The 23548-nt window shown below is 42.7% G+C and overlaps 1 protein-coding gene across 11 annotated transcripts in view; it reads left to right on the plus strand.

Annotated features, from left to right (window-relative positions):
- Kdm5c (lysine demethylase 5C) overlaps positions 1 to 21404 on the plus strand; it is a 44856-nt gene extending 23452 nt beyond the window's left edge. For 4 of the 11 annotated variants that reach the window (XM_039100482.2, XM_039100483.2, XM_039100485.2 and 1 more), the window contains 14 exons: positions 5219 to 5338; positions 5445 to 5639; positions 9682 to 9863; positions 9942 to 10066; positions 10204 to 10351; positions 10791 to 10896; positions 11480 to 11838; positions 12424 to 12562; positions 13010 to 13189; positions 13349 to 13486; positions 13665 to 14246; positions 14532 to 14601; positions 14747 to 14946; positions 15194 to 21404. In XM_039100482.2, the coding sequence (XP_038956410.1) occupies positions 5219 to 5338; positions 5445 to 5639; positions 9682 to 9863; positions 9942 to 10066; positions 10204 to 10351; positions 10791 to 10896; positions 11480 to 11838; positions 12424 to 12562; positions 13010 to 13189; positions 13349 to 13486; positions 13665 to 14246; positions 14532 to 14601; positions 14747 to 14946; positions 15194 to 15559 (2910 nt within the window). In that variant the 3' untranslated portion in view covers positions 15560 to 21404. Of the gene's footprint in view, positions 1 to 5218; positions 5339 to 5444; positions 5640 to 9681; positions 9864 to 9941; positions 10067 to 10203; positions 10352 to 10790; positions 10897 to 11479; positions 11839 to 12423; positions 12563 to 13009; positions 13190 to 13348; positions 13487 to 13664; positions 14247 to 14531; positions 14611 to 14746; positions 14947 to 15193 lie in introns of those variants that run through there. The other 7 variants (XM_039100481.2, XM_039100484.2, XM_063280073.1 and 4 more) reach the window with 4 other exon arrangements.
- Positions 21405 to 23548: the final 2144 nt, after the last annotated feature.

The following is a 23548-nucleotide window of genomic DNA, read 5'->3' on the forward strand; positions in this document are numbered from 1 at the left end:
AAAATACATTAAAATTATTTTACTTGGTTTTTTTTTGAAGATTTTTATTTATTTATTGTATATAAGTACGCTGTAGCTGTCTTCAGACACACTGGAAAAGGGCATCAGATCTCATTACAGATGGTTGTGAGCCACCATGTGGTTGCTGGGAATTGAACTCAGGACCTCTGGAAGAGCAGTCAGTGCTCTTAACCTCTGAGCCATCTTTCCAGCCCTTACTTGGTTTTTTAAAAAAATTATATATATATATATATATTAATATGGCTACTAAAGAATTTTAAGATAGCCCGGCTTGATATTATGTGCCTTATATATGACATGAGCTTTTTGAGAAGCTTAGTCAAGAGGCTCCTGAGTTCAATGCCGCAGCTCAGCAGAACATTTATCTAGCATTCACAAGGGCTTGTGCTCAGTAGCCAGTACCAGTCAAGGAAAGACATTTTTTTCTAAGTACCTTTTTTTGGGCCTGGTATATTTCTCATGACAGTGTTGGTCTAGTATGGTTTTATAACTACCATTGTATTTTTTAAAAACAGCTTTATTATGGTATGACTTACATTCTGTAAAATTCATTCATTTTTATTGTATAATCTAGATGTCCTTAGAGAAGTGTGCTGTTGTCACTGTAATTCAATTTTAAAACATTTTTGCCATACCAGAAAAAAACCCTTATTCACAGCATTCTCCATTCTAACCTATAAGATTAGGTGACCTTTTAATTTATTTTCTAGTTCTATATTTGCCTTCCTTGCTTGTTCATGCAAGGAAGTTTGGTCTTTTGTGTGGGGCTTCTCTCAGTTGGTCTTAGACATGAGTTTGAGTTCCAGGGCCCATGTAGTAGAAGAACCACGTTTCTCATTTTTAATAGCTACAGAATAGAATAACTACTTCTTGTTTGTTTTGATGTTGAGTTACTGTTTACTATGTAGCCTAGGCTAGCCATAAACTTGTTAGGTAGCTCAGTCTGGCCTCAAACTTGTGATTTTCCCACCTTAGCCTTCCAGATGTTGGGATTGTCAAAATGTACCACCACGTCTGGATAGGGGTGCTTTTTTGAAACTACCACAAAAGAAACAGAAAAGTAATACTGGTAAAATAAGGTTAAGAGGAAATTAGGAAAATTATTTTCCTGGTTTGCTGCCTGAGGCTGCTCTAGAACTTGGTTTTTGCATCTATGAAATTATGAAACAGATATTGCTAAAATACTTTCTGTGTGAAAGGCCACTGGTCACCACCCTAAAGGTCAATAGAGTAGTTCCTGCCTTGGGTATATACCCACAACTGAAAGAAAGCGAACAGTAAACAATTAAAATAAGTTGGGGGACACCATAGAACAGCAGAAAGGGCCATTTAGGACTGGCGTTATCTGGACCAGGTTTGTAAGAGTATTTATGTGTTTAATTTGTTTCTTTAAGCAAGAAGTTTCATAAATTTTTAAAAGATAAACATTTGGTGCTATCCATTGCACAGTCCTATTTAAAAGAGTAAGAATTTGCCTGCTAGACTTTTATCTATGTAGTCAGGGAATTTATTCCAGAGGGGCTTGGGTAAGGCATGGCATGGTCAGAGTTGTTTAAATGAAAGAAAGAAAATGGGGCTGGAGAGATGACTCAGTGGTTAAGAGCACTGACTGCTCTTCCAAAGGTCCTGAGTTCAATTCCCAGCAACCACATGGTGGCTCACAACCATCTATAATGAGATCTGGAGTCATCTTCTGGCCTGCAGGCACACATGCAGACAGAAAGCTGTATGATGTATACATAATAAATATTAGAAAATGTACATTGCAAGGAGAATTTGATTCTTAACCTGGGACTTATCCTTTCCCTACTCATTGGCTAGCATTGAATATTCATGAAACTTCTTGGTTAAAGAAACAGATTAAATGCCAACCAACCAGAGCTTCCAGGGACTAAGCCACTACCCAAAGACTATACATGGACTGACCCTGGACTCTGACCTCATAGGTAGCAATGAATAGCCTAGTAAGAGCACCAGTGGAAGGGGAAGCCCTTGGTCCTGTCAAGACTGAAACCCCAGTGAACATGACTGTTAATGGGGGAAGGATGGGGAGGGGAACACAGATAGAGAAGGGGAGGGGGAGTGGTTAGGGGGATGTTGGCCCAGAAACCGGGAAAGGGAATAACAATCGAAATGTAAATAAGAAATATTCAAGTTAATAAAGAAAAAAAAAGAATAAGTGGGGGCTGGAGAGATGGCTCAGTGGTTAACAGCACTGACTACTCTTCTAGAGGTCCTGAGTTCAAATCCCAGCAACCACATGGTGGCTCACAACCATCTGTAATGGGATCTGATGCCCTCTTCTGGTGTGTCTGAGGACAGCAACAGTGTACTCAAATATAATAAATACATCGTTAAAAAAAAGAAAAAAAGAATAAGTCGGGAGTGCTGGAGAGATGGCTCAGTAGTTAGGAGCACTGACTGCTCTTCCAGAGGTCCTGAGTTCAAATCCCAGCAACCACATGGTGGCTCACAACCATCTGGAATGGGATCTGATGCCCTCTTCTGGTGTGTCTGAAGACAGCTACAATGACTCATAAGCATTTAAAAAAAAGAGAGAGAGAGAGTAAGTAGGGAACCTCAGATTATCAGATAATCAAAATGAAACAAACAAAAAAAACTTAAGAAAAAAGTAGAACCAAGTAGTAAGAAAGCAACTTGGAGAAATAGACTTGGCAGGGAGGAGTAAACTTTAAAAGAAAAACAGACATGATCAAATATTATTTTGCTTTCATAGATCCATGGTCAATTGCACCCTCAAAATATTTAGTAAGAAATCCCAGAAATGAACAATTGCTTTAAAATGACACGTCATTTTTGTGTAGGGTGGTGAGATCTCATGTCACTACACTCTCTCCTAAGGTCCTACCTGAGGCCTTAATCATTCATCTGATGGTCCATTGCGCCATGCTCTAGATGCTATCCATATTGTTAGTCACTGTGTCTGTTTCAATTTAAGGAAACTAAAAAGAGTATATGCTGAGGTTGCTAGGATCTATAAAAGGGAAAAAAGGGTTTTAGGTTTGCCACACTGCACATGGCAAAAAGTACACTGTTAAGATGAAACAGTCCCCATCGAATTCCCATTTATATGTATGTGTAGGAAAAACAATGTTATATATGGGGTTAGATTCTGGGGCTTCCACAGAGAGTCTTGAACAAGAGGGACTGCCTATCTGAAAAGCGATATGCTGTTTCACAAAGCATATAGAGAACCTACTGAGCTCTTGGAACATTGAAATTTTGATAGCAAAGTGAAATCCAGAAAAGAGGAGAAAACAGAAAGTAAGTACTTGAAATAGTAAGATGAAAACATAAAATTGAGGAAAGGTAGGAAAAACATTACGAAATCTGTGTAGTATCAGATAAATAGAAATCACAAAGAGTAGGTAAATGGTAGAGTTATTATAAAATTTTAAAAATAAGTTTCTTTTTTTTTGGCGGGGGGGGTTCTTTTTTCGGAGCTGAGGACCGAACCCAGGGCCTTGCGCTTCCTAGGCAAGCGCTCTACCACTGAGCTAAATCCCCAACCCCTAAAAATAAGTTTCTTATTCTATATGCATGGCTGTCTTGCCTGTATGTATGTCTGTACACCATGTGCATCACTGGCACCTGTGAAGGACAGAAGAGGGCGTTGTATCTCCTGAAAGTACGGTTGCAGAAATTGTTAGTCATCATGTGAATATTGAATCTGGGTCCTCTGGAAAAGCAGCCAGTTCTCTTAACCACGGAGCCTCTATAGCCCTAAATATTTTTTTCTTGAAGGATTGTTTGTTGAATCAAAGTGGCCTACCTAGTATGTGAATAAACATAGATCCACACAAAGATGGATCTTGTGAACTCTTTTTTGTTAATCACCGAGAACAGAAGAATCACATAAACATCTTGGAGAAGAAGCAGGTTTAAATCAGAAATCTTATAACAGCACTGAAACCTTTTTAAAGACTTCAGAAAGAGTTCAGAATACCTATAATCTCAGTAGTTGTGAGAATCAAATAGGCTAATTGTCTCAAGTTCAAACTTTGGCCAGCCAGGGCTAGAATCTTAAACAGTGAAAACCCTTTGAAATGATTTTCACTTTGGAATTTTATATGCAGTCAACTGTAACAATTAAACTAAACACCTCCCTCCCAAATAAGCTTTCTGCCCATGTTCAGGCAAAGCAAAGTAATCAACAAAGAGAAGAGCATAGGATCTAGGAAATGAGATCTGTCAAAAGATTCAAAGAAGATAGATATGTGGTACAGATGAGAAAGATAAATCTGCATGAATCTGGATGTGTTGGTGCATACCTGCAATCCCAGCACTGGAGTGGCTGAAGCAGGGGTGTGAGTTCAAGGCTAGACTGGGCTACATATATAGTAATATCCTATCTCCAAAATGAAAAGTAACCCTGCCCCTGTAAAAACAAAGTAAAGCTGACTTAAAGAAAGGTAAAAATGTATTGGAAAAGATGTTTGAACTCTTAGCAGAAAGTTATGACTCAGGTTACTATATGTATAGAAAACTAAGCAAATTGAAAAAGTGGATGTTGCTTTTTATTTTGTTTTTAAAAAGATTTTTAAAGATGTTTATGTGTGGGTATGTGTATGTGGGTGCAGATGCCTGCCAAGATCAGAAGAGGGCATTGTGGAGCTGAAGTTACAGGTGGTTATGAGCCACCCAGTGTGGCTGCTGGGAATGTAACTCTGGTCCTCTGCAAGAGCAGTGTGCATTCTTAACTGCTGAGCCATTTTTCTAGCTAGCTAATGCTACTGTTAATTTAATCCAGACCCATATTATTTAGACTGGTTAAAGCTAATGTTCAAATAATCAGAAAACATGAATATGATTGGCAAGGAAAGACTAAGAGGACCTGATGGTTTTATAATCAATGCTATGGAAATATTTGACTCTCAACTGTAATAAAGTGAATATTAAATAGGAAATCATGGCCATCTTAATAAAAAGTGATATTTATAATTTTATTAAAATATTACTAGGAAAGCTGAAGTGATTAAATACATATATTTCCTGCCACTTGTGACTCAGATCACCTTTCAGAGCAGAGGCCTGGGATTGTTGTCATACCCTGTTTCCTGAAGCTTTCCGTTCTCTCCTTTAGGACCCTACTTTTAGGTCAGGTTGCCTACAACTTGAATTTATCTCAATGGTCTTAGACTTTATTCACCCCCGCCCCACTCCATTCTCCTCTTAGGTTGTTCGCACAAACCAGTGTGCAGGAGAATTTGTCATCACTTTTCCTCGTGCTTACCACAGTGGTTTCAACCAAGGCTACAACTTTGCTGAAGCAGTCAACTTTTGCACTGCTGACTGGGTGAGTCTGGAGTGTGGTGGGCTAGTAGGGAAGAGCAGAAAGATAGAGAAGCCAATACACCACTTCCTTCAGGCTTGGTCAAGTTCAACTTTAAACCTGTCCACAGCTGCCTGCTGGACGCCAGTGCATTGAGCACTACCGACGACTACGAAGATACTGTGTCTTTTCTCATGAGGAGCTCATTTGCAAGATGGCTGCCTGCCCTGAGAAGCTGGACCTGAACCTGGCAGCAGCTGTACATAAGGAGATGTTCATTATGGTGCAGGAGGAGCGGCGTCTACGAAAGGCTCTGTTGGAAAAGGTAAGTGGTGGTGCTTTTGATCAGGGATCCTAGCCTGGTAAGGGTTGGAGAAAAAAGGGTAATTTCTAGAGATTGATGTAGCCTTTAGTCTTGGCATGTAATGAAAAGAGCTAGGTACAGCTGAATTGAAAAGCACATTTTATGAGCCCTGTCACTAACATAAAATTAAAAGTTAAACAAATAAAGAAATGAGAAATTGCATATTATCAACAATGAACATTTCTGCTCTTCCAAAGATGCCAACTAAAAGTTAAAAGACAAGCAATAACTTTGTAGAAAATATTTGCAATAAATTTGTCTGGCAAAATCTAAAAAAAAAAAAGAAAAAGAAAAAGAAAAAGAAAAGCACATTTTATTCTCAGTCTTTACAATGCCTGGCAACTTTACACAGGTCAGTTTACTTTACCAAGGATGAGCTTCCACATCTGAAAAATGGGAATTCTATTTGTCTTTTTAGGTAGTTGAGCGAGTTAAGAGTTATTGTTCAGTGATTTCAGGCTACAGTTTAGTAGCTGTTACCTTTATGCAAAAGACCCACTGAAATAGATAGGCATATGAAACCTCTGTTGCTGATCATTTTGGTCCTTTCAAGTTACTTAAAATGTAACTGATAGTGTCACTTTCTCACCTTGTAAAGTGGTAATAAATACCTAAGCTTGATTCTGTTTTGTTTTGTTTTTTGACACAGGGTTCTCTGTGAACAACCCTGGCTGTCCTGGAAATCACTCTGTAGACCAGGCTGGCCTCAAACTCAGAGACCTACCTACCTGGCTCTGCCTCCAAGTGCTGGGATTAAAGGTGTGCGCCAGTATGCCCAACTTAAGCTTGATCTTTGTAATGGTAGTTGTAAAGCTTGAGTGTTTGGACATTTGTAAAAGAATCACTATCCTTGCAGTATACTAGCTGCTGGTGTCAGCAGTATTAATGCATGAAGAAAACGATTAAAACATGAAGTGTTTTTTAGGAAATTCTTTTTTTGTTTGTTTTTAATGCTTAAAAGATTTTTGGTGTTATAATTTATTGCTGACCATAACGGTGCAGACCTTTAATCCCAGGACTCCAAAGGCAGAGAGGCGAGTTCCAGGCCATCCAAGGCTACATAGTAAAACCCTGTCTCGGGGAGGTGGGGGGCAGTAATTTACTTTTAGGTGTATGAGTATTTTGCCTGCACATGTACCCTGTGTATATGCAGTATGTGTTTAGGCCAAAAGACAGGTGTGAGATCCCCAAGAACTGAAGTTACAGACAATTGTGAACTACCATGTGGATCCTGGGAACTGAACTCAAGTTCTCTGCAATAGCAGCAAATGCTCTTAAACTATCTTTCTAATACCCTCAGCTATTTTCTTAATTTTCTTTCTTTTTTTTTTTTTTTTTTTTTTTTTTTTTTTGGTGCTGAGAACCGAACCCAGGGACGTGCGCTTGCTAGGCAAGCACTCTACCACTGAGCTAAGTCCCCAACCCCCTATTTTCTTAATTTTCAATTGTCCATTAACTTGGATAAAATAATGCCGTCTAGTGACCTTACTTCAATAGATTTTCCATAAGTATGTATCAGTTGTGTGTGGCTGAGTGACTCTTGCTCTACCTGCTTGGTTACAACTGCTGTAAAGAGGATCCTCCATGAGATGATGTTAGAAATCTAGTATTATAGCTTAATGGCAGAGTGCCACCTAACATGTGGAAGATTCTGGGTTTAATCCCCAGCATTGCAAAAGAAAGAAAAAAAATTACAAAGAATGCTAGTCCTAAGGGATCCTAAGGGATCATGTTTTGGCAGGCGGAGGTTGGAGGGGTAATGCGTTTTTAGTTTAAAGTTCATGTACAGGCTGGCTATGATGATGCAGACCTATAATCTCAGCATTTAACAAGCATATAGAGGATTGCCCTAAGTTTCAGGCCAGCCCAGGCTACATAGCAAAGCTTGTCTTAAAACATACACACATAGACACACATTCACAACTTTGTTGTGAATGTTAGGTCTAGGCCAAGTTTCAGGTATAGTAATGTTGGAAGTCTGGGGCTTCTCATTTGTTGTATTAGTTGGTAAATTTCTTGGCTTTTCCATGTATCATACTCTACATTACTAAATGATGGCACCATGTTATGCCACAGTACAAAAAAGAACAAATTAAGTTTGTAAGAATAGAGACCTACCTTTCCATTTGTACAGAATTCTGTATATCTGACACTTAACTCAGAGACGAGTTCTGAGCACCATAATCATGAGATCTTTAAGAGATGATGGTATGTGGTTTTGAGTATCTTTATGGAGATGACTCAGTATGTACCCATGTCTGTAACTGAAGAAATCTAGGGGCTTCATTTTTCTAGCATTCTCTAGCTTTGGATTCAAAATTGTCTATAGTCAGCAAATCCTTGCTTTGGCAAGTTGCCGATTTTCTAAAGATTTATTTATTAAGTAGAAGTACACTGTAGTGTAGCCGTTTTCAGACACACCAGAAGAGGGCATCAGATCCCATCACAGATGGTTGTGAGCCACCATGTGGTTGCTGGGATTTGAACTCAGGATCTCTGGAAGAGCAGTCAGTGCTCTTAACTGCTGAGCCACCTCTCCAGCCCAAGTTGCTGGTTTTCTTCTGTTATTCTTTAGTAAAATGAGATACGTTTATGAGATGCATGTTCTTATCTAAAAACTAGGGTAATATTTAAGTACTTCATAATCCATAATGTTAGCATACTAAATTCTTAATTGAAATACTTAACACAATCTAACAAAGATGATAGTTACTGCTGACAAGAAAAGCAAACAAGTCCAGAAAGATTTAAATAATTTTCACATGACGAATGGGCAGCAACCACAACCCATTAGCAGTGGAGCAAAATTTATAATTTATGTTGACTTCATGCCCTACATGGAGGTTTGGGGTTTTTTGTTTGTTTTTGTTGTTTTTGTTTAAAGACATTTTATTAATAAAAAAAAAATGATAGCATATACACAAGTAAGTATTGAGGTTTAAAGTTGGTATGCAAAACAAAGCTATTGGAGTCGACATTTCTTCTTAAAATTCCTGAAGTTGCTCATAATTGTTGCCTTTAGTGACTCCGACATATTTGTATATTTAACTTTTCTTTTTTTTTTTTTTTAAATTTATTTATTTATCATACCCACTGTAGCTATCTTCAGACACACCAGAAGAGGGCATCAGATCACATTATAGATGGTTGTGACTCAGGGCCTCTGGAGTCAGTGCTCTTAACCACTGAGCCATCTCTCCAGCCCCTTGACTTTTCATTTTTCAGCATGGATTACCTTTTTTATCAAAAACAAAAACAAAAAAACCAAAAATCAAGACCAAGTTGTTCTTCTATAAGCCCTGTTGGTGCACACTGTTTCCGTTTGCTAAGCAGGAGTAGTGCGACTAGTGAGGAACTGAAGCCAGCATCTCCTAGGACAGACCTTACATTTCCACCTCCCTACTGCCTAGGTCTACAGTCTTCATCTCTCTACTCAAAGACCATTTGTTTTCATTTTAATCTCTCATTTAATGTCTTTTTGCTTGTTTTAAACATTTTAATTGTTTTTTTTTTTTTCATTATTGGGTGGGCATGCATGTGCAATAGTGAACCTATGGAGGTATGGGGAATCCAGTTTCTCCTTCTACCTTAACTGGGTTCTGGGAATTGAACTGAGGATGCCAGGCTTAAGCAACAAGAGTCTGCTGAGTCATCTTGCTTGTTCTTGTTTTTAGTCTTGGGAAATATCTAGCTATATTGCCCATTGAGTTCACAATAATCCTTCTGCTTCAGCCTTCTGAATGCTGAAATTACAAGCATTTGCCACAATGCCCAGTTCCTAATCTGAATCTCATCCAGATTTTTCTATCTTTTTTTCCTGTCTTGACAATTCTGATCCATCTGAATCCCTGCATTGAGATTGTAGGCTGGCAGAATGAGGATGGGTTGTGAAGCTTGGGAACATCTTCACAACCATCATCAGAGATTTGAGTTACTCTGATAATGAGATGAGATTTCTGCTACCCTGTCTGGTTCTGAGTAATGTGTGGGTCATATGCCCCAGGGTATCACCGAGGCTGAGCGAGAGGCTTTTGAGCTGCTTCCAGATGATGAACGTCAGTGCATAAAGTGCAAGACCACATGTTTCCTATCTGCCCTGGCTTGCTATGACTGCCCAGATGGCCTTGTCTGCCTTTCTCACATCAATGACCTCTGCAAGTGCTCCAGTAGCCGCCAGTACCTTCGGTAAGTCTAGGACCTATATGAAGGACAGAGGAGGGTGCCAAATTGGGCTAAAGTGTACTCTGCCCTGTCTTTTTCCAGGTACCGGTACACCTTGGATGAGCTCCCTGCTATGCTGCATAAACTCAAAGTTCGAGCTGAGTCCTTTGACACCTGGGCTAACAAAGTACGAGTAGCCCTGGAGGTGGAAGATGGGCGGAAGCGCAGTGAGTGATTGGGACTTGGGGTGGGGCCGTTGGAAGGACTCTACAGACAACTTCTGTTCTTGTTTCTTATGTGTCCCTGGCCTTTTTCCTCTGACTTGACTTAATATTGCCTAATCCTTCTTACTCTCTTTCTCCAGGCCTGGAAGAACTGAGAGCACTAGAATCTGAGGCTCGTGAGCGAAGGTTTCCTAACAGTGAGCTTCTACAGCGACTGAAGAACTGCCTGAGTGAGGCAGAGGCTTGTGTGTCCCGGGCTCTGGGATTGGTCAGTGGCCAGGAAGCTGGGTATGTTGATGTGAGGTGTTGCAGCATAGATAGCTCGCTGCTGCTGAAAAGTGTTGCAAGGGGTAGATTCTGAATACAGTGAGGTCCTTGGAACATAAGCAGGAAGTTGCCAAGTGTGAGATGATAGCCTGGGAAGTACTGCAGAGTACAAGGAGTACAGGCAACTTTCCATGGAGAAGGAAAGCCTTGGCAATAACTCGTGGCTTCTGTTAGCATCACTACCTTATAAGCTCGTTCAACCTCCAACTGTTTCCTTCTCTCCTATCCCTTCACCCTATAAATAGGCTTAGATTAAAAAACCCTCCCTGTAGCCTAGACAATTGTGGGAATATTGACACACAAGACAGAAGTTGAACAGATATGGTGAGGAGTGGTTTTGACATACATGAAAGGAGGGACCTGGATTTGGATCTGAAATCTCATACTTGAAACTTCATAGCCCTGACAGGGTGGCTGGTGTACAGATGACTCTGGCCGAGCTACAGGATTTTCTGGGCCAGATGAACAACCTACCCTGTGCCATGCACCAGATTGGGGATGTCAAGGTGAGTGAGTGATGGGTTTAGGTAGGACAGGGTGCATGTGTGAGAAAATAGTATGAAGTATGAGCAAAGTTTTAGGTTTGGGATTTGGAACAAGGAGCAGAGGTATGAGTACAAGCTGTTGAGACAAGGGAAGGTTTGCCTGAGGAAGTAAAAGGGTAACAAGGGTGCTTGTTGAGCCTGAAAAGATGAATAAGGTTCAAAAAAATAGAAGTAGGATGGAAAAGGCAGGGGACCCCAGAGTGAGCATGAGGGCTTATGTCGCATCATGTTTCTTAGGGTGGGAGATCTCTTAGTGCTTTAAGAATAGAGTACCATGTAGATATAAGCAAAGTACACATTTATGATCAATTCTGAATAAAACTGCCTAGGAATGTGTATTTTCATACATTCCGTAGGGTATTGTAATGAGCAATCAAGTATTAAAGGAACTACTGTTTTAGAGTTCAGAGAATGAAAGTTTAGTCCATGTCAGATTTCTATTTCTCAGAATGTTGTGTTGGGAGGTGCTGGAGCAAGGATATGTGGTGGGTCCTCTTAAGTGGCTTCATCTGAAGGGTTTATTCTTCATCCTGTATTCTTGTAGGGTATTCTGGAACAGGTGGAAGCCTACCAGACTGAGGCCCGTGAGGCCCTGGTCTCACAGCCCTCCAGTCCAGGGCTGCTGCAATCCCTATTGGAGAGAGGGCAGCAGCTGGGTGTGGAGGTACCTGAAGCCCAGCAGCTCCAAAGGCAGGTGGAACAGGCTCGGTGGCTGGATGAGGTAAAACGCACGCTGGCTCCCTCTGCCCGAAGGGGTACCCTGGCCATCATGCGGGGACTGTTGGTTGCGGGCGCCAGTGTAGCCCCTAGCCCTGCTGTGGATAAGGCCCAGGCAGAGCTTCAGGAGCTGCTGACCATCGCTGAACGCTGGGAAGAGAAAGCCCACCTCTGCTTAGAGGCCAGGTAAGTCCAGCCCTTTCCCTCCCTGCCATTCTTTACTTTCAAATTTTAATGGAGAATCTAAAGAAAATGGCTATGGGTGGTCTTGGGCATCCCACCCCTCTGTAGGTACACTGAGTTTCTCTGCCCTTTTGTTCCTTGTCCTTTTTTTTTTTTTACTTTCCTTTTAAGTCTGTATACATAGAAGCAGAGGTAGGCTGATTTTGGTGTGTGTGTGTGTGTGTGTGTGTGTGTGTGTGTGTAACCCAGTACCAATAGGTCAGCATGTAAACATGCTCAGAAGCACAGAAAACAAGCAGATGAGTGGATTTTTGTAAAAAGACGCCCTGGAATGCACAAGTGATCAGTATGTAAACTTCTAGCAGGCTGACAGAGTGGCAAACATAGGTGCAAGAGCTATGGCAGAGGATATATGGGTGCATGCAATCTGAAGTAAACAGAACCTGGCAACCATCTTTACCAACATAAAAGCACAGGAGTGGCAAAAAGAATAACAAGAGCACAGCTGTGTACAGTTACTGATCAGGCTGGGCTCTGATCCATAGACCAAACTGGCTGTTCCCCCACCCCTTCTTTTGTTGTTTTTAGGCAGAAGCATCCACCAGCCACACTTGAGGCCATAATCCATGAAGCAGAAAACATCCCGGTTCATCTGCCCAATATCCAGTCTCTCAAGGAGGCTCTTGCTAAGGCCCGAGCATGGATTGCTGATGTGGATGAGATCCAAGTAAGGACCACCCCCATCCACACCTAGACTTTCCATATAGCTGGAAGAAATGATATACATGGCTAGAGAGAGGAATGAGGTAACCACATATTGTGAGCAGGCAAAATGAGAAGGCCGCCTGAAGGATGTGGGGTGCTGGTCGGGATGTAGATGGTAGAGCAAGGAGGCAGGTGTTAATGAGAGTAGAAAGGGACAGGTACCTGGCAGTAGGTAGAAAAGGAAGATCACAAAAGCAGTTAGTCCAGTATCCCCGAGTGACTGGCTACCTGGACTGAGCCAGTTAGTAGATGTGGGTGTTGTGCATGGCAGAGGGTACTCCTGAGGACAGTGTCAGTTGTTTCTGCTTTGAGACTGTGAGGGCAGACTATCTTCCCAACTCAGACCAGACATGGAGAATTAATAGATATTTGCAAGTTGAACTTGCCTTTTTTTCTCACCTATGCTCAGAATGGTGACCACTACCCTTGTTTGGATGACTTGGAGGGCCTTGTGGCTGTGGGTCGGGACCTCCCTGTGGGGCTGGAGGAACTGAGACAGCTAGAGCTGCAGGTACTGACAGCACACTCCTGGAGAGAAAAGGCCTCCAAGACCTTCCTCAAGAAGAACTCCTGCTACACTTTATTGGAGGTGAGACCTAGCACTTTTACCTATAGCCTCTTCTTATCTGACTGGCTGTTGTGAGGTAGTTTATGAGAATATGAGTTTTTGAGGGGGTATGGGTGAGGGGAGGAAATGATATGGGGAGGTAGGGAAGCCTGGTCATTTGCTTCTGTCTGCCTGCCTCAGGTGCTCTGCCCGTGTGCAGACGCCGGCTCAGACAGCACCAAACGCAGCCGGTGGATGGAGAAGGAGCTGGGGTTGTACAAATCTGACACAGAGCTGTTGGGGCTGTCTGCGCAGGACCTCAGGGACCCAGGCTCTGTGGTAAGAAGCTTAGATACAGATGGGTAAAGAGCCTGGTGATGACTGTCTGAATCCTGTGACTATGGGCAGACCACTTGCTTCCTGAGCTCAGTTTCCTGGTTTGGGAGTGGGGGTAGTAAGTCCAGAAAATGAAATCAAGATTGTTTACCTATTCTTCCCCCTTTCCTGGGCACGGCAGATCGTGGCCTTCAAAGAGGGGGAGCAGAAGGAGAAGGAAGGGATCCTACAGCTTCGTCGTACCAACTCAGCCAAGCCAAGTCCACTGGCATCGTTGACAACAAACTCGTCTACAGCTTCTATCTGCGTGTGTGGGCAAGTGCCAGCTGGGGTGGGAGCTCTGCAGTGTGACCTGTGTCAGGACTGGTTCCATGGGCGCTGTGTGACAGTACCCCGCCTCCTCAGCTCCCAGAGGTCCAGTCTTACCTCATCCCCACTGCTGGCCTGGTGGGAATGGGACACCAAATTCTTGTGCCCTCTGTGTATGCGCTCACGGCGCCCACGCTTGGAAACCATCCTGGCACTGCTGGTAGCCCTACAGAGACTGCCTGTACGGCTGCCTGAGGGTGAGGCTCTACAGTGCCTCACAGAGAGAGCCATCAGCTGGCAAGGCCGTGCCAGGCAGGTTTTGGCCTCTGAGGAAGTGACTGCTCTGTTGGGACGGCTGGCTGAACTCCGCCAACGGCTACAGGCTGAATCCAAGCCTGAGGAATCCCTGGCCTACTCTTCAGATGGTGGAGATGGCACTGGCAATATGCCTAAGGTGAGCTTCTTAGCCTAGCTCTTAACTTCAAACTCCTGTCCCCCTAGCCTATACGTGGGCTCTAGCTCTGCCCCTGTTCTCCAGTTTTAAATCTCCTTTGGCCCAGCCTTTTCGTTCTATCCTATCATCTGTCCAAATTTCTAGACAATGCTTTCCGTTGACACCCCATGTTTGCCTTCCTTCAAGAGATAGAGTCTTCCAGGTTTGGCATGGGTGAAGGAAGAGTAGGGACTGGCTCTTCAGTTCAGTTACCCCTTGCCTTTTCCTGATCTTGATATTTGATAGGTCCAGGGGCTGTTGGAGAATGGGGACAGTGTGACCAGTCCTGAAAAGGTAGCCACAGAGGAGGGCTCAGGTAAGAGAGGTAGGTCTAGCTGTAGTGTGAGTGGGATGTTGAATGGATATTATCAGTGTGGTCCCTGATGTCCTCAGCTCTGTTATAGTGGTGTAGGATAAGACCAAGGGCAGCCTCTAATCCAGCCTCTCTCCGCATCTTCCAGATCTGGAGCTGCTATCCTCGCTATTACCACAGTTGACTGGCCCTGTGTTGGAACTGCCTGAGGCAACCCGAGCCCCACTAGAGGAACTTATGATGGAAGGGGATCTGCTTGAGGTGACCTTAGATGAGAATCATAGCATCTGGCAGCTGCTGCAGGCTGGGCAGCCTCCAGACTTGAAGAGGGTCCAGACACTTCTGGAGGTAAGAGGAGGAGTCATTATTGACATGGCCAGGTCAGGCCAAGTAGGCAGAGAGCTCTCAGGCCCTGACTACTTGCCTGTACTTGTCTTTTGGGAAAGGGAAGGTGGGAAAGGATCTTGCTATATAGTCCAGACTGCCCTTAGAATTCATGGCAGTCGTCTTGCTTTAGCCTCGCAAGTGCTCAGATTACAGTCATGCACCACCAGACCCCACTTACAACACATCTTTTTGCCTTCTGTTTTCACAGCTGGAGAAGGCAGAGCGCCATGGGAGTCGGACACGAGGCCGAGCCCTAGAGAGGAGACGGCGGAGGAAGGTGGATCGGGGTGGGGAGCCCGATGATCCGGCACGAGAGGAGCTAGAGCCAAAGAGGGTACGGAGCTCAGGACCAGAAGCCGAGGAAGTCCAGGAGGAAGAGGAGCTGGAGGAGGAGACTGGGGGTGAGGTCCCTCCTGTACCCTTCCCCAACAATGGCAGTCCCAGCACCCAGGAGGACCAGGATGGCTTAGAACCAGTGTTAGACGCTGGTTCTGACACCTCAGCCCCTTTCTCTACTCTGACTTCCCGGCTGTTGATGTCCTGCCCACAGCAGCCATCTCTGCAACAATTGTGACAATGGCTGAGCCTAGCACAGACCCCAACAAAGATCCTTCCTTGGCCTCAAGGATCCTTTCTGACCATCAAGCCTGCTTCTTGGAGGTGGGCGGGTAGGTGGAGAGACTCCCCCCTCACCACCATCCCCAAGACCGTGACTTTTATATTCTGACTCCAAGGTATTGTTCAGACCTCAGCTCCTGGGGGCCGGCCCCTGGAGTCCTGCGTCCCTGGTAACCTCTAACCAGCATTCCCAGACACCAGAGGCAGATAGACAGGTGGGCAGGGGATCTACTGGGGCTGGGCCAGCACCATTCCAGAGACAAATCCAGGGCACATGCAAACTGGGGGACCTCTCCCTTATCCCCAGTTCTGACCCTGGGTTAGGCCATGCTACACTAACCTTCCCTCTCCACCTCACACTTTTGCCTCCCTCTCCATTTTACTTCTTTCCTCTCCCCTTCATCTTTTCCCTTACCCTTACTGTTCCACCCAGGAGGAGGAAACTTCACATAGCTGTCCTCACCTTTTATTTTAAATGAATTTTGTTGGGGTTGAGCGGGGCTGCCTATGGTCTGAAGGCTTTTGGTGCTTGTCCACACACCCACCTCAACCCTTCCTGCCCATCCTCCTCTATCTCCTTTCCTCCTCCTGGGTTCATGCTGTAATAAAGAAGATTGTTGGTGTGTAATTAATTTGTTCAAAAGGAGAAGAAAAAGCAAAACAAAAAACTTTGTTTCAACTAAAGCCTATTTTAATTTTATTTTATTATTTTCCTCATTAGAAATAAAACCCTTAGGAATGTTTTTTTTTGGAAACATGTTTCTGAAGTGCATTTCTCTTCAAAAAGAGCAGCCCCTTCCTCGCCTGTTAATGGAGCAGTTGCAATGCTAGTTAGTGGTAGTGCCAGGGCCAGGGAAGCAGGGCTCTGAATTTAAATCTTACCAACTTCTCTCTAACCTTGGAAAAGATATCCAGTTCCTCCCCCCAAGCCATTCCCTTGTCTTCAGACTGGTGGGTACTGGTCCCTTTTGATAATTTGCACAGCAGCTTCTGCTAGCTGTGTGCTCTTAATTTTCTGTTCTCTGGGGGACTTTTCTTCATGGCTTTATTGAGGTAGAGTTTCCATGCTATAAAATTCAGCTGTTTTAAATATGTAATTTGGTGAGTCAGACCATCCTTGATGTTTCTCCATTAGTTCTTTCTGCCCTTAATGAATGTGTGGTTAATTTGTAATTTCTGTGTCACTGTTAACTGCTCTATTGAGATGAAATTTGCATAGCATCCAGTTTATCCACTTAAAGTATACAATTCAGTGACTTTTAGTTTATTTCAGTCATTGAATGAATCATCACTGCAAAAAAAATTTTAGAATGTTTTTACAACCCTCAGAAGAAACCCCACATTGCCTAGGTATTCCCTCCCTACTCCCATTTGTCTCTTCTGGACATTTTATATAAATGAAATTATACAATATGTGATCCTTTTGTGTCTGGCTTCTTTGACTTGGCATAGTAGCTTCAAGCCTATTAGTAGTCCTACAGTAGTTATATTTTCATCCTTCTGAGCCTGAAAGATGAAGGGACTATGCTTGACCAGGGACTGACCTCCTGAAATACGTTTATACATGTTTTTGTGGGTATCTTATGTGCATCTTTCTCAGATTAAGACCCACCAGATTGCATCGTATTTATAAAGGAACCATAACCCTCTAAAGACTAAGAAACATTTTTATGGTTCTGAGAGTTCTCTGTCTGGAGTTTACCTAGGAGGTAGAGGAAAAAGCAAAAGCTTGGAGGCCCTGCTTCACTGGCTAACTTCCAGGCATCCCTGGCTTTTCCTAAGTTTTTCCTCTTCTCAAGGTTGTATAAGGTGTTACAGACTAAAGTCAAATCTTGATCCCTAGCTCAGGAACTCAGCACACCAGCACTCTTACTTTGCCCTTCCTCATTTATATCTTCAGAGGATTATTTTGCTCCATTTCTCCCCTTTCCCAGGATTTCCAGTTGCTAGAAATCTAGTGATATATCTCACCCTCTTGGGGTGGCTTTCAGGGGTGGGAGCATGGCTTTAGACCTACCTGCCTTATGCAGTCTTTTTAGTCTATGTTGAAAGGTAAACACCAGTAAACAGTGAATATCCCTGCCCTGGGATATTCCCCTGGGTCCATTTTGATACTAAGTTTCAATCAAGGGTCTTTTGCCCAGCCATTGGAATTAATCATGGTTTCCAATAAGAGTTGGAGATAGCAGAAGAGACACCCAAAGGAACTTGATCTTGACATTTTACTACCACTCTACTCCAGGAAGCCAGGCACAGCACAGGAAGAAGTGGCCAAAGGAAAGGTAAAGATGGTGCCTACAACCTACAGCAACTCCTAGGCTAGTGAACTGCTCAGGCCAAGGTAGGGGTCCTTTGTGGTATGGGCCTGCCCCTTACCAAGTTCCAGACAGCCTTTTTCAGTTAGCCCTTCCTTCCCTGCCATATCCCTTATACACTTTCCGCCCTCTTCACAGTGTACATGTAGCCATTAGTGAAGCAAAACTGTCTTAATTAGGTTTCTGTTGCTGTGATAAAACCGAAAGAACTTGGGGGAGAAAGTGTTTATTTCATCTTACACCTTGTAGTCCATCCAGAGAAGAAAGCAGGAACCTGGAGGCAGGAGCTGCTGCAGAGGCCATGGAGGGGTGCTGCTTACTGGCTTGCTCATCATGACTTGCTCAGCCTACATATGGTACCCAGGACCACCAGCCCAGGGATGGCACGGCCCACAGTGAGCTAGGTCCTACTATATCAGTCATCAATCAAAAAAAATGTACCCTGGGCTGTCCAATCTGATGGGGGCATTTTCTCAATTGGGTTTTCCCTCTTTGTCCAAGAAAGCACCAAATGAGTGGGCAAGTTTTACCTCAGAGTCATTTAGTTTACAGATTCCATCTTGCTGCTACATCCTACCAGACAGTTCCACTCCTGTCAGGATAGCACCTGAGTATGCAGGGATGGAAAGAGATAACTGCTTCTATTAAGGACAAATCTCCCTCCTCCCCTGACCCCCATTCTCCTCTTACTGAGACAGAACCTGTATCCCTGGCTGTCCTGGAACTCACTGTGTAGACCAGGCTAGCCTCAAACTCATAGGGATCTGCCTGTCTCTGCCTCCTGAGTGCTTGGATTAAAGCTGTGCCACCACATCCAGCATCTAAGTTCCTCCTTTGGCCCAACTGTGCATTTCTTCCTGTCTCTAGCTTTTCCATGCCTCCACTGTGCCTTAAATCATGTCCAAAACACTAGGTTTAATGGTTCTTTAACCCACTTACCTATTCTGAGAGTTCCTGGAGGAGAAAAACAAGAACCAGGTCTGAGTCCTCTGCTAATTCAAGGCTGAGAGTTGGGAGGTGGGAATGAATTGTGTATGGTCAGTTCAGATCAAGCAGCATTTCCAACTCTACAGTGCATGTGAATTCTGTTCGTTATGCACTGTATGAAGTCTGATGATCCAAGATGACTGAATCTGGACCATGATCACCAGAGCCCTGAAAGAGAAACATTAACCATCTGTCCTAGAAGACCTAAATTTAGGGGGTGCTTAAATCCTGGGTGCCACACTCCATGTAAGATACTTGGCAAAGTTCTTAGTACACAAGGAATAGGCCCCTAGTATAATAGGCTGGGCCCAGCCAAAACTCACCAAAGTTGTGACTCCCAATTTCCATGCAAAAATACAATAAAGCCCTACTTATATCAGAAGGGGTCTAAGTAATTGGCATGTTCATGGTAGAAATTTACTGTTAGTAAACTGGGGCATCAGCAATACTGGTTAGGTGGGTAGAAGCCAGTATTGCTATTGTTCTGTGGAATCATTCCCATGCCTGTCTGTGTTAGGTATGTATTGCCAAAAGACAGTAATATGGCTGACATATTTATCTAATCTCTAAAACAAAACTATGGAGGTAAATGCAGGAAGATTGCAAATTTGAAGCTAGTTGAGTTGTAGAGTGGGACCCTGTCTCAAACAAAAGCCAAAACTGCCATAAAGCAACATTTAGCTGACTTCAAGGTCATTCACAGGCATCAATCAAGGTGTCAGCCAGCACAGCTGACATCTCCAGGCTTACTGGGCTAGGATGTGTTGGCTCTTTGCAGGAGTCAGTTTCTCACTGGCTGTTGAACAGGTTCAGTCAGTTTCTTGAATGTGGGGTGGACCTTTTCACAGGGGAGCTCACAATATGGCTGCTTGTTTCATGAGATCAAGATGGGCAAGAGTCAGAAATGACATTTCATCATTTTTACAATTGACGATATTCATTAGAAGCCATTAGGAGGAAGAAAGGAGGGAAGATCTAGACCATATTCAGAAGGAAGGAATTAAGAGGATGGGGTTTGTTGAGGGTCATCTTGGAGATGAACTATTATGATTTACTCTGATAATTATTCATGTCCCTTCCATGTACAAAATATATTTACTCCTTAAGTTCTTTTAAGTCACATCCCATTACAACATATCCTCAAAGGTGCTAAATATGAATGAATTGCCTTGTGCATAATCCCTACATATGGCTCAAGTACTGTTTTCTCTCTATGGCTAGAGCTGTGAAACTTAAAAACACGAGTTGTCCATCCCTACCACTTCCTAATATACAATGGAGGGAAGGCATATACAAACATTCCAGTTCAAAAAGGGCAAAGGATATGTGTATGCCTCTGGCAATTGAAGCTACTAATCTGTTACAAGTTAAATCCAGCTGGGCAAATGAAGTTCCTTGAATTGGTTCCAAGGTGGGACGATTTTTCATACTGTTTTCTGGGCTCTTGCTGTTACCTGTGCTTTTTCAGGAGAAGTAGCACATGTTTGCGATGGGAAATTTTTTTCTCTACTGTTTACTGCCAGAATTTTGGAGGACCAGTGACTTCTTGCAGAGCATGTGTCATCAGTTACCATCAAGACAAAGGGCTTTGACTTCTTTTGGGCATGTTGATCATTCAGCAGTAAACTAGAATGAGATTGGCCTTCAGGGCAACCCTGACTTAGAGTCCGCCATCATGGCCACTTTGTTCAGAAGCCAACAGGCAGATAAAAGTGACAGGATAGAGATTAGCCACACCCATAGAATGGGATATCACGTTTGCGATCTTCCATAGTGGTGCTTCTTTATTTGGGTCATGAAAATTCTCACATTCTGCTCATTCCAAGATGGCCAGCTATACACATAGGCCTTTTCCCTCAGATGTCTCTTCAACATTTCAGTCTTGTTCTTCCCTAATCCTTGACTGCAGACATGAATCCGTAAGCTATCTATGCTTTTGACTGTTTCTGTGATAGTAATTTTAATCAACCCAAAGTGGATCTGTAATTCTGAAATTAGCCACTTGTAGCCGACACCAGCATGTCCCGCAGAACATCTATAAGCGAAGGTTGAATATTGTATCCCTTAGTTGTCTGGTCTCAAGGAACCCCCTATGGGGTCTCAGAGGACAGGAAAAAAAGGGTGACAATGTAGCAAGTGTGCATTTCCAGACCTTCACATAATTGGGCAGACCTGATAAAATAGTTAATGCAAATTACTATTTGATGTCATGTGCTCAGATGTTCATGAGAAAATAAGTCTACTTTTCTATTTTTATCTTTCTTTGCTTCTGAGATCTTGCTGCTTGCAGTCTTACTCTCCATTTTTGTTTGTTTTGTCTTATACATATGTTGTATCTTGGGCCAGTGAGGTGGCCCAGTGGGTAAAAGCACTTGCTACACAAGCCTGGTGGCCTGAATTCAATCCCAGGGATCCACATAAGAGAGAATCGATTCATGCAAGTTGTCTTGTGTGTACGCTCGCACACATAAATAGATGTAATAAAAATACTTTTTAAAATGTTGTATCTCTTTATTCTGTTAATTCCCAGAGGAAAAATGACTTCCTCCCCAACTAGGTCCCTTCTTTATGTGGTGTATATTATGTATATTTACATAATGTATCCAGAAACTGGAAACATCTGGTATACAAAACTTCATGTATAATCTAATTCCACTCTAACTGGTGGACCATAATGATAATCTGGGCCAGCAGACATTAGCACTTACTCAAAGTCAATATTCCATGTAATTCAAAAGATGTGGGTTTTTTTTTTTTTTCTGTCACCAAAACAGAGGTGAAGGAAGGGAGAGAAACTTTGACCATATACACTTTAAAAAATGTGAAGTTTTACTTTTAAGGGTCTCTTTCCCTTCATTTAAAGGGTTTCTGTGAACTGAAGGAGAGGCTGGGACTCTACACTTTGGTACCTAGACAAGTCTTCCTTAGCAATGCTAGACTTTGTTATATAATGAGTAGGCCTTTGGTTTTGTTTGTTTTGAGACAGGGTTTCTCTGTGTAGCCCTAGGTGTCCGGGAACTCACTCTGTAGGCCTCTAATGTGGAGATCTAGCTGCCATCAGTTTTGGTACTAGGAAACCATACTAAAATAATCATTATAGATCACACAGGTTAGTAAAGTTCTGGTTACTGCCATGTTCTGTTATCCATTATTATCAAAACAAACCCAACCTATGTTCTCCACTGGAATCTTCAAAGCATGGCATCACTGTAGTCTTTGTCATCTACACTCTAGTCAATTAAAGGTGAAAATGACCAAGTAAGAGGTTCTTGGAGTACTAAAAAGATGAAAATCAGACAGTGGGCATACTCAATTGCAAGGAACACTGTAAAATGCCTGAATTTATTCTCAGGAGGCAAAAAGGCTACCAGGCTTCTGACTACCAGGCCTGTGCCAACTATATTTTGTAATATACTTTTGCGGGGTTCTTATGAAAGGAATGTTAATATAGTGAATTGAGTGGTTTACTATGGCTAATCTAAGATCCTGTTGCCTTAAACATTTACATTCTTTGTCTACGTTGCCCCACAGAAGTTCTGGCAACATAACTTCACTTCGTAAACTTACAGACAGTTGGACAGTTGTAATCTGTCCTGTGGGCGCTGGGAACTGGATCCAGGTCCTCTGCAAGAGCAGTGTGTGCTCATGGCAATTGAGCTCGCTCTTCCACCTTCTCTTTTAAAACAGCTGATGAGTATAATCAGTCCTGCCTGGGTAAGCATGCGCAACCTACAAGTGGCTGTACCCCTAAAGGGAAAATTACTCGTCGCCATGGGGCCCTTCTCTTAATGCCATTTATATTGTATAAAGTTAAATGATGTATCCAGCAGCTGGAAAAATCTGGGCCAATAAAACGACTCATTTAACAAGTTATTGGTGAGCCTAAGTTTTGAGAAAACAATAAACAACTTTAAGAAATAGCTCGGGGTGCGGTGCACACAGCTTTCATCTTAGCACTCCAGAAGCAGAGACAGCTGAATCTTGGAGTTTAAGGTCAGCCTTATCTACATAGCGAGTTCCAGGATAGCAAGATACATACTGAGATACTGTCTCCAAAACAATAAAACGCATAGCTGCTTCAATAAAGTATATTTAATATTGTGTGTACTGTGTGATTGCTAATGTCTATCCATATTGAAATGGTATCAAAAGCAAAGATATCACAAGGAAAGATGATTATAGAACACCTTTAATGACTATAAACAAAATCTTCAGCCAAATCCAGCAACGAATTTAAAGTATTATACAACCATGACAAGTAAGAGTTACTCTAGGAATGCAATAGTGATTTATCATAAGAAAATGACATTAATTGAACAAAAGGAAAAAGTATGAGCATCTCAGTTCACACAGAAAATACTTTTCAGATGTAATGCTGATACCAAAACGTTGCAGAATGCAAGAACGATACCTACAAATCAGTTTTTACACATTTAGGATTCAAAATGAAATCTAAAGCAATTCCATTTACAGTAGCATCTGAAAGAAAATACTTAGGAGTACACTTAATTATGGAGGAGAAGTTCACATTGAAAAAATGTTAAGGGATGGGACTGGAGAGATGGCTCAGAAGTTAAGAGCACTGACTGCTCTTCCAGAGGTCCTGAGTTCAATTCCCAGCAACCACATGGTGGCTCATAATC

Source organism: Rattus norvegicus, chromosome X, assembly GCF_036323735.1.
Source record: "Rattus norvegicus strain BN/NHsdMcwi chromosome X, GRCr8, whole genome shotgun sequence".
Taxonomy (NCBI): domain Eukaryota; kingdom Metazoa; phylum Chordata; class Mammalia; order Rodentia; family Muridae; genus Rattus; species Rattus norvegicus.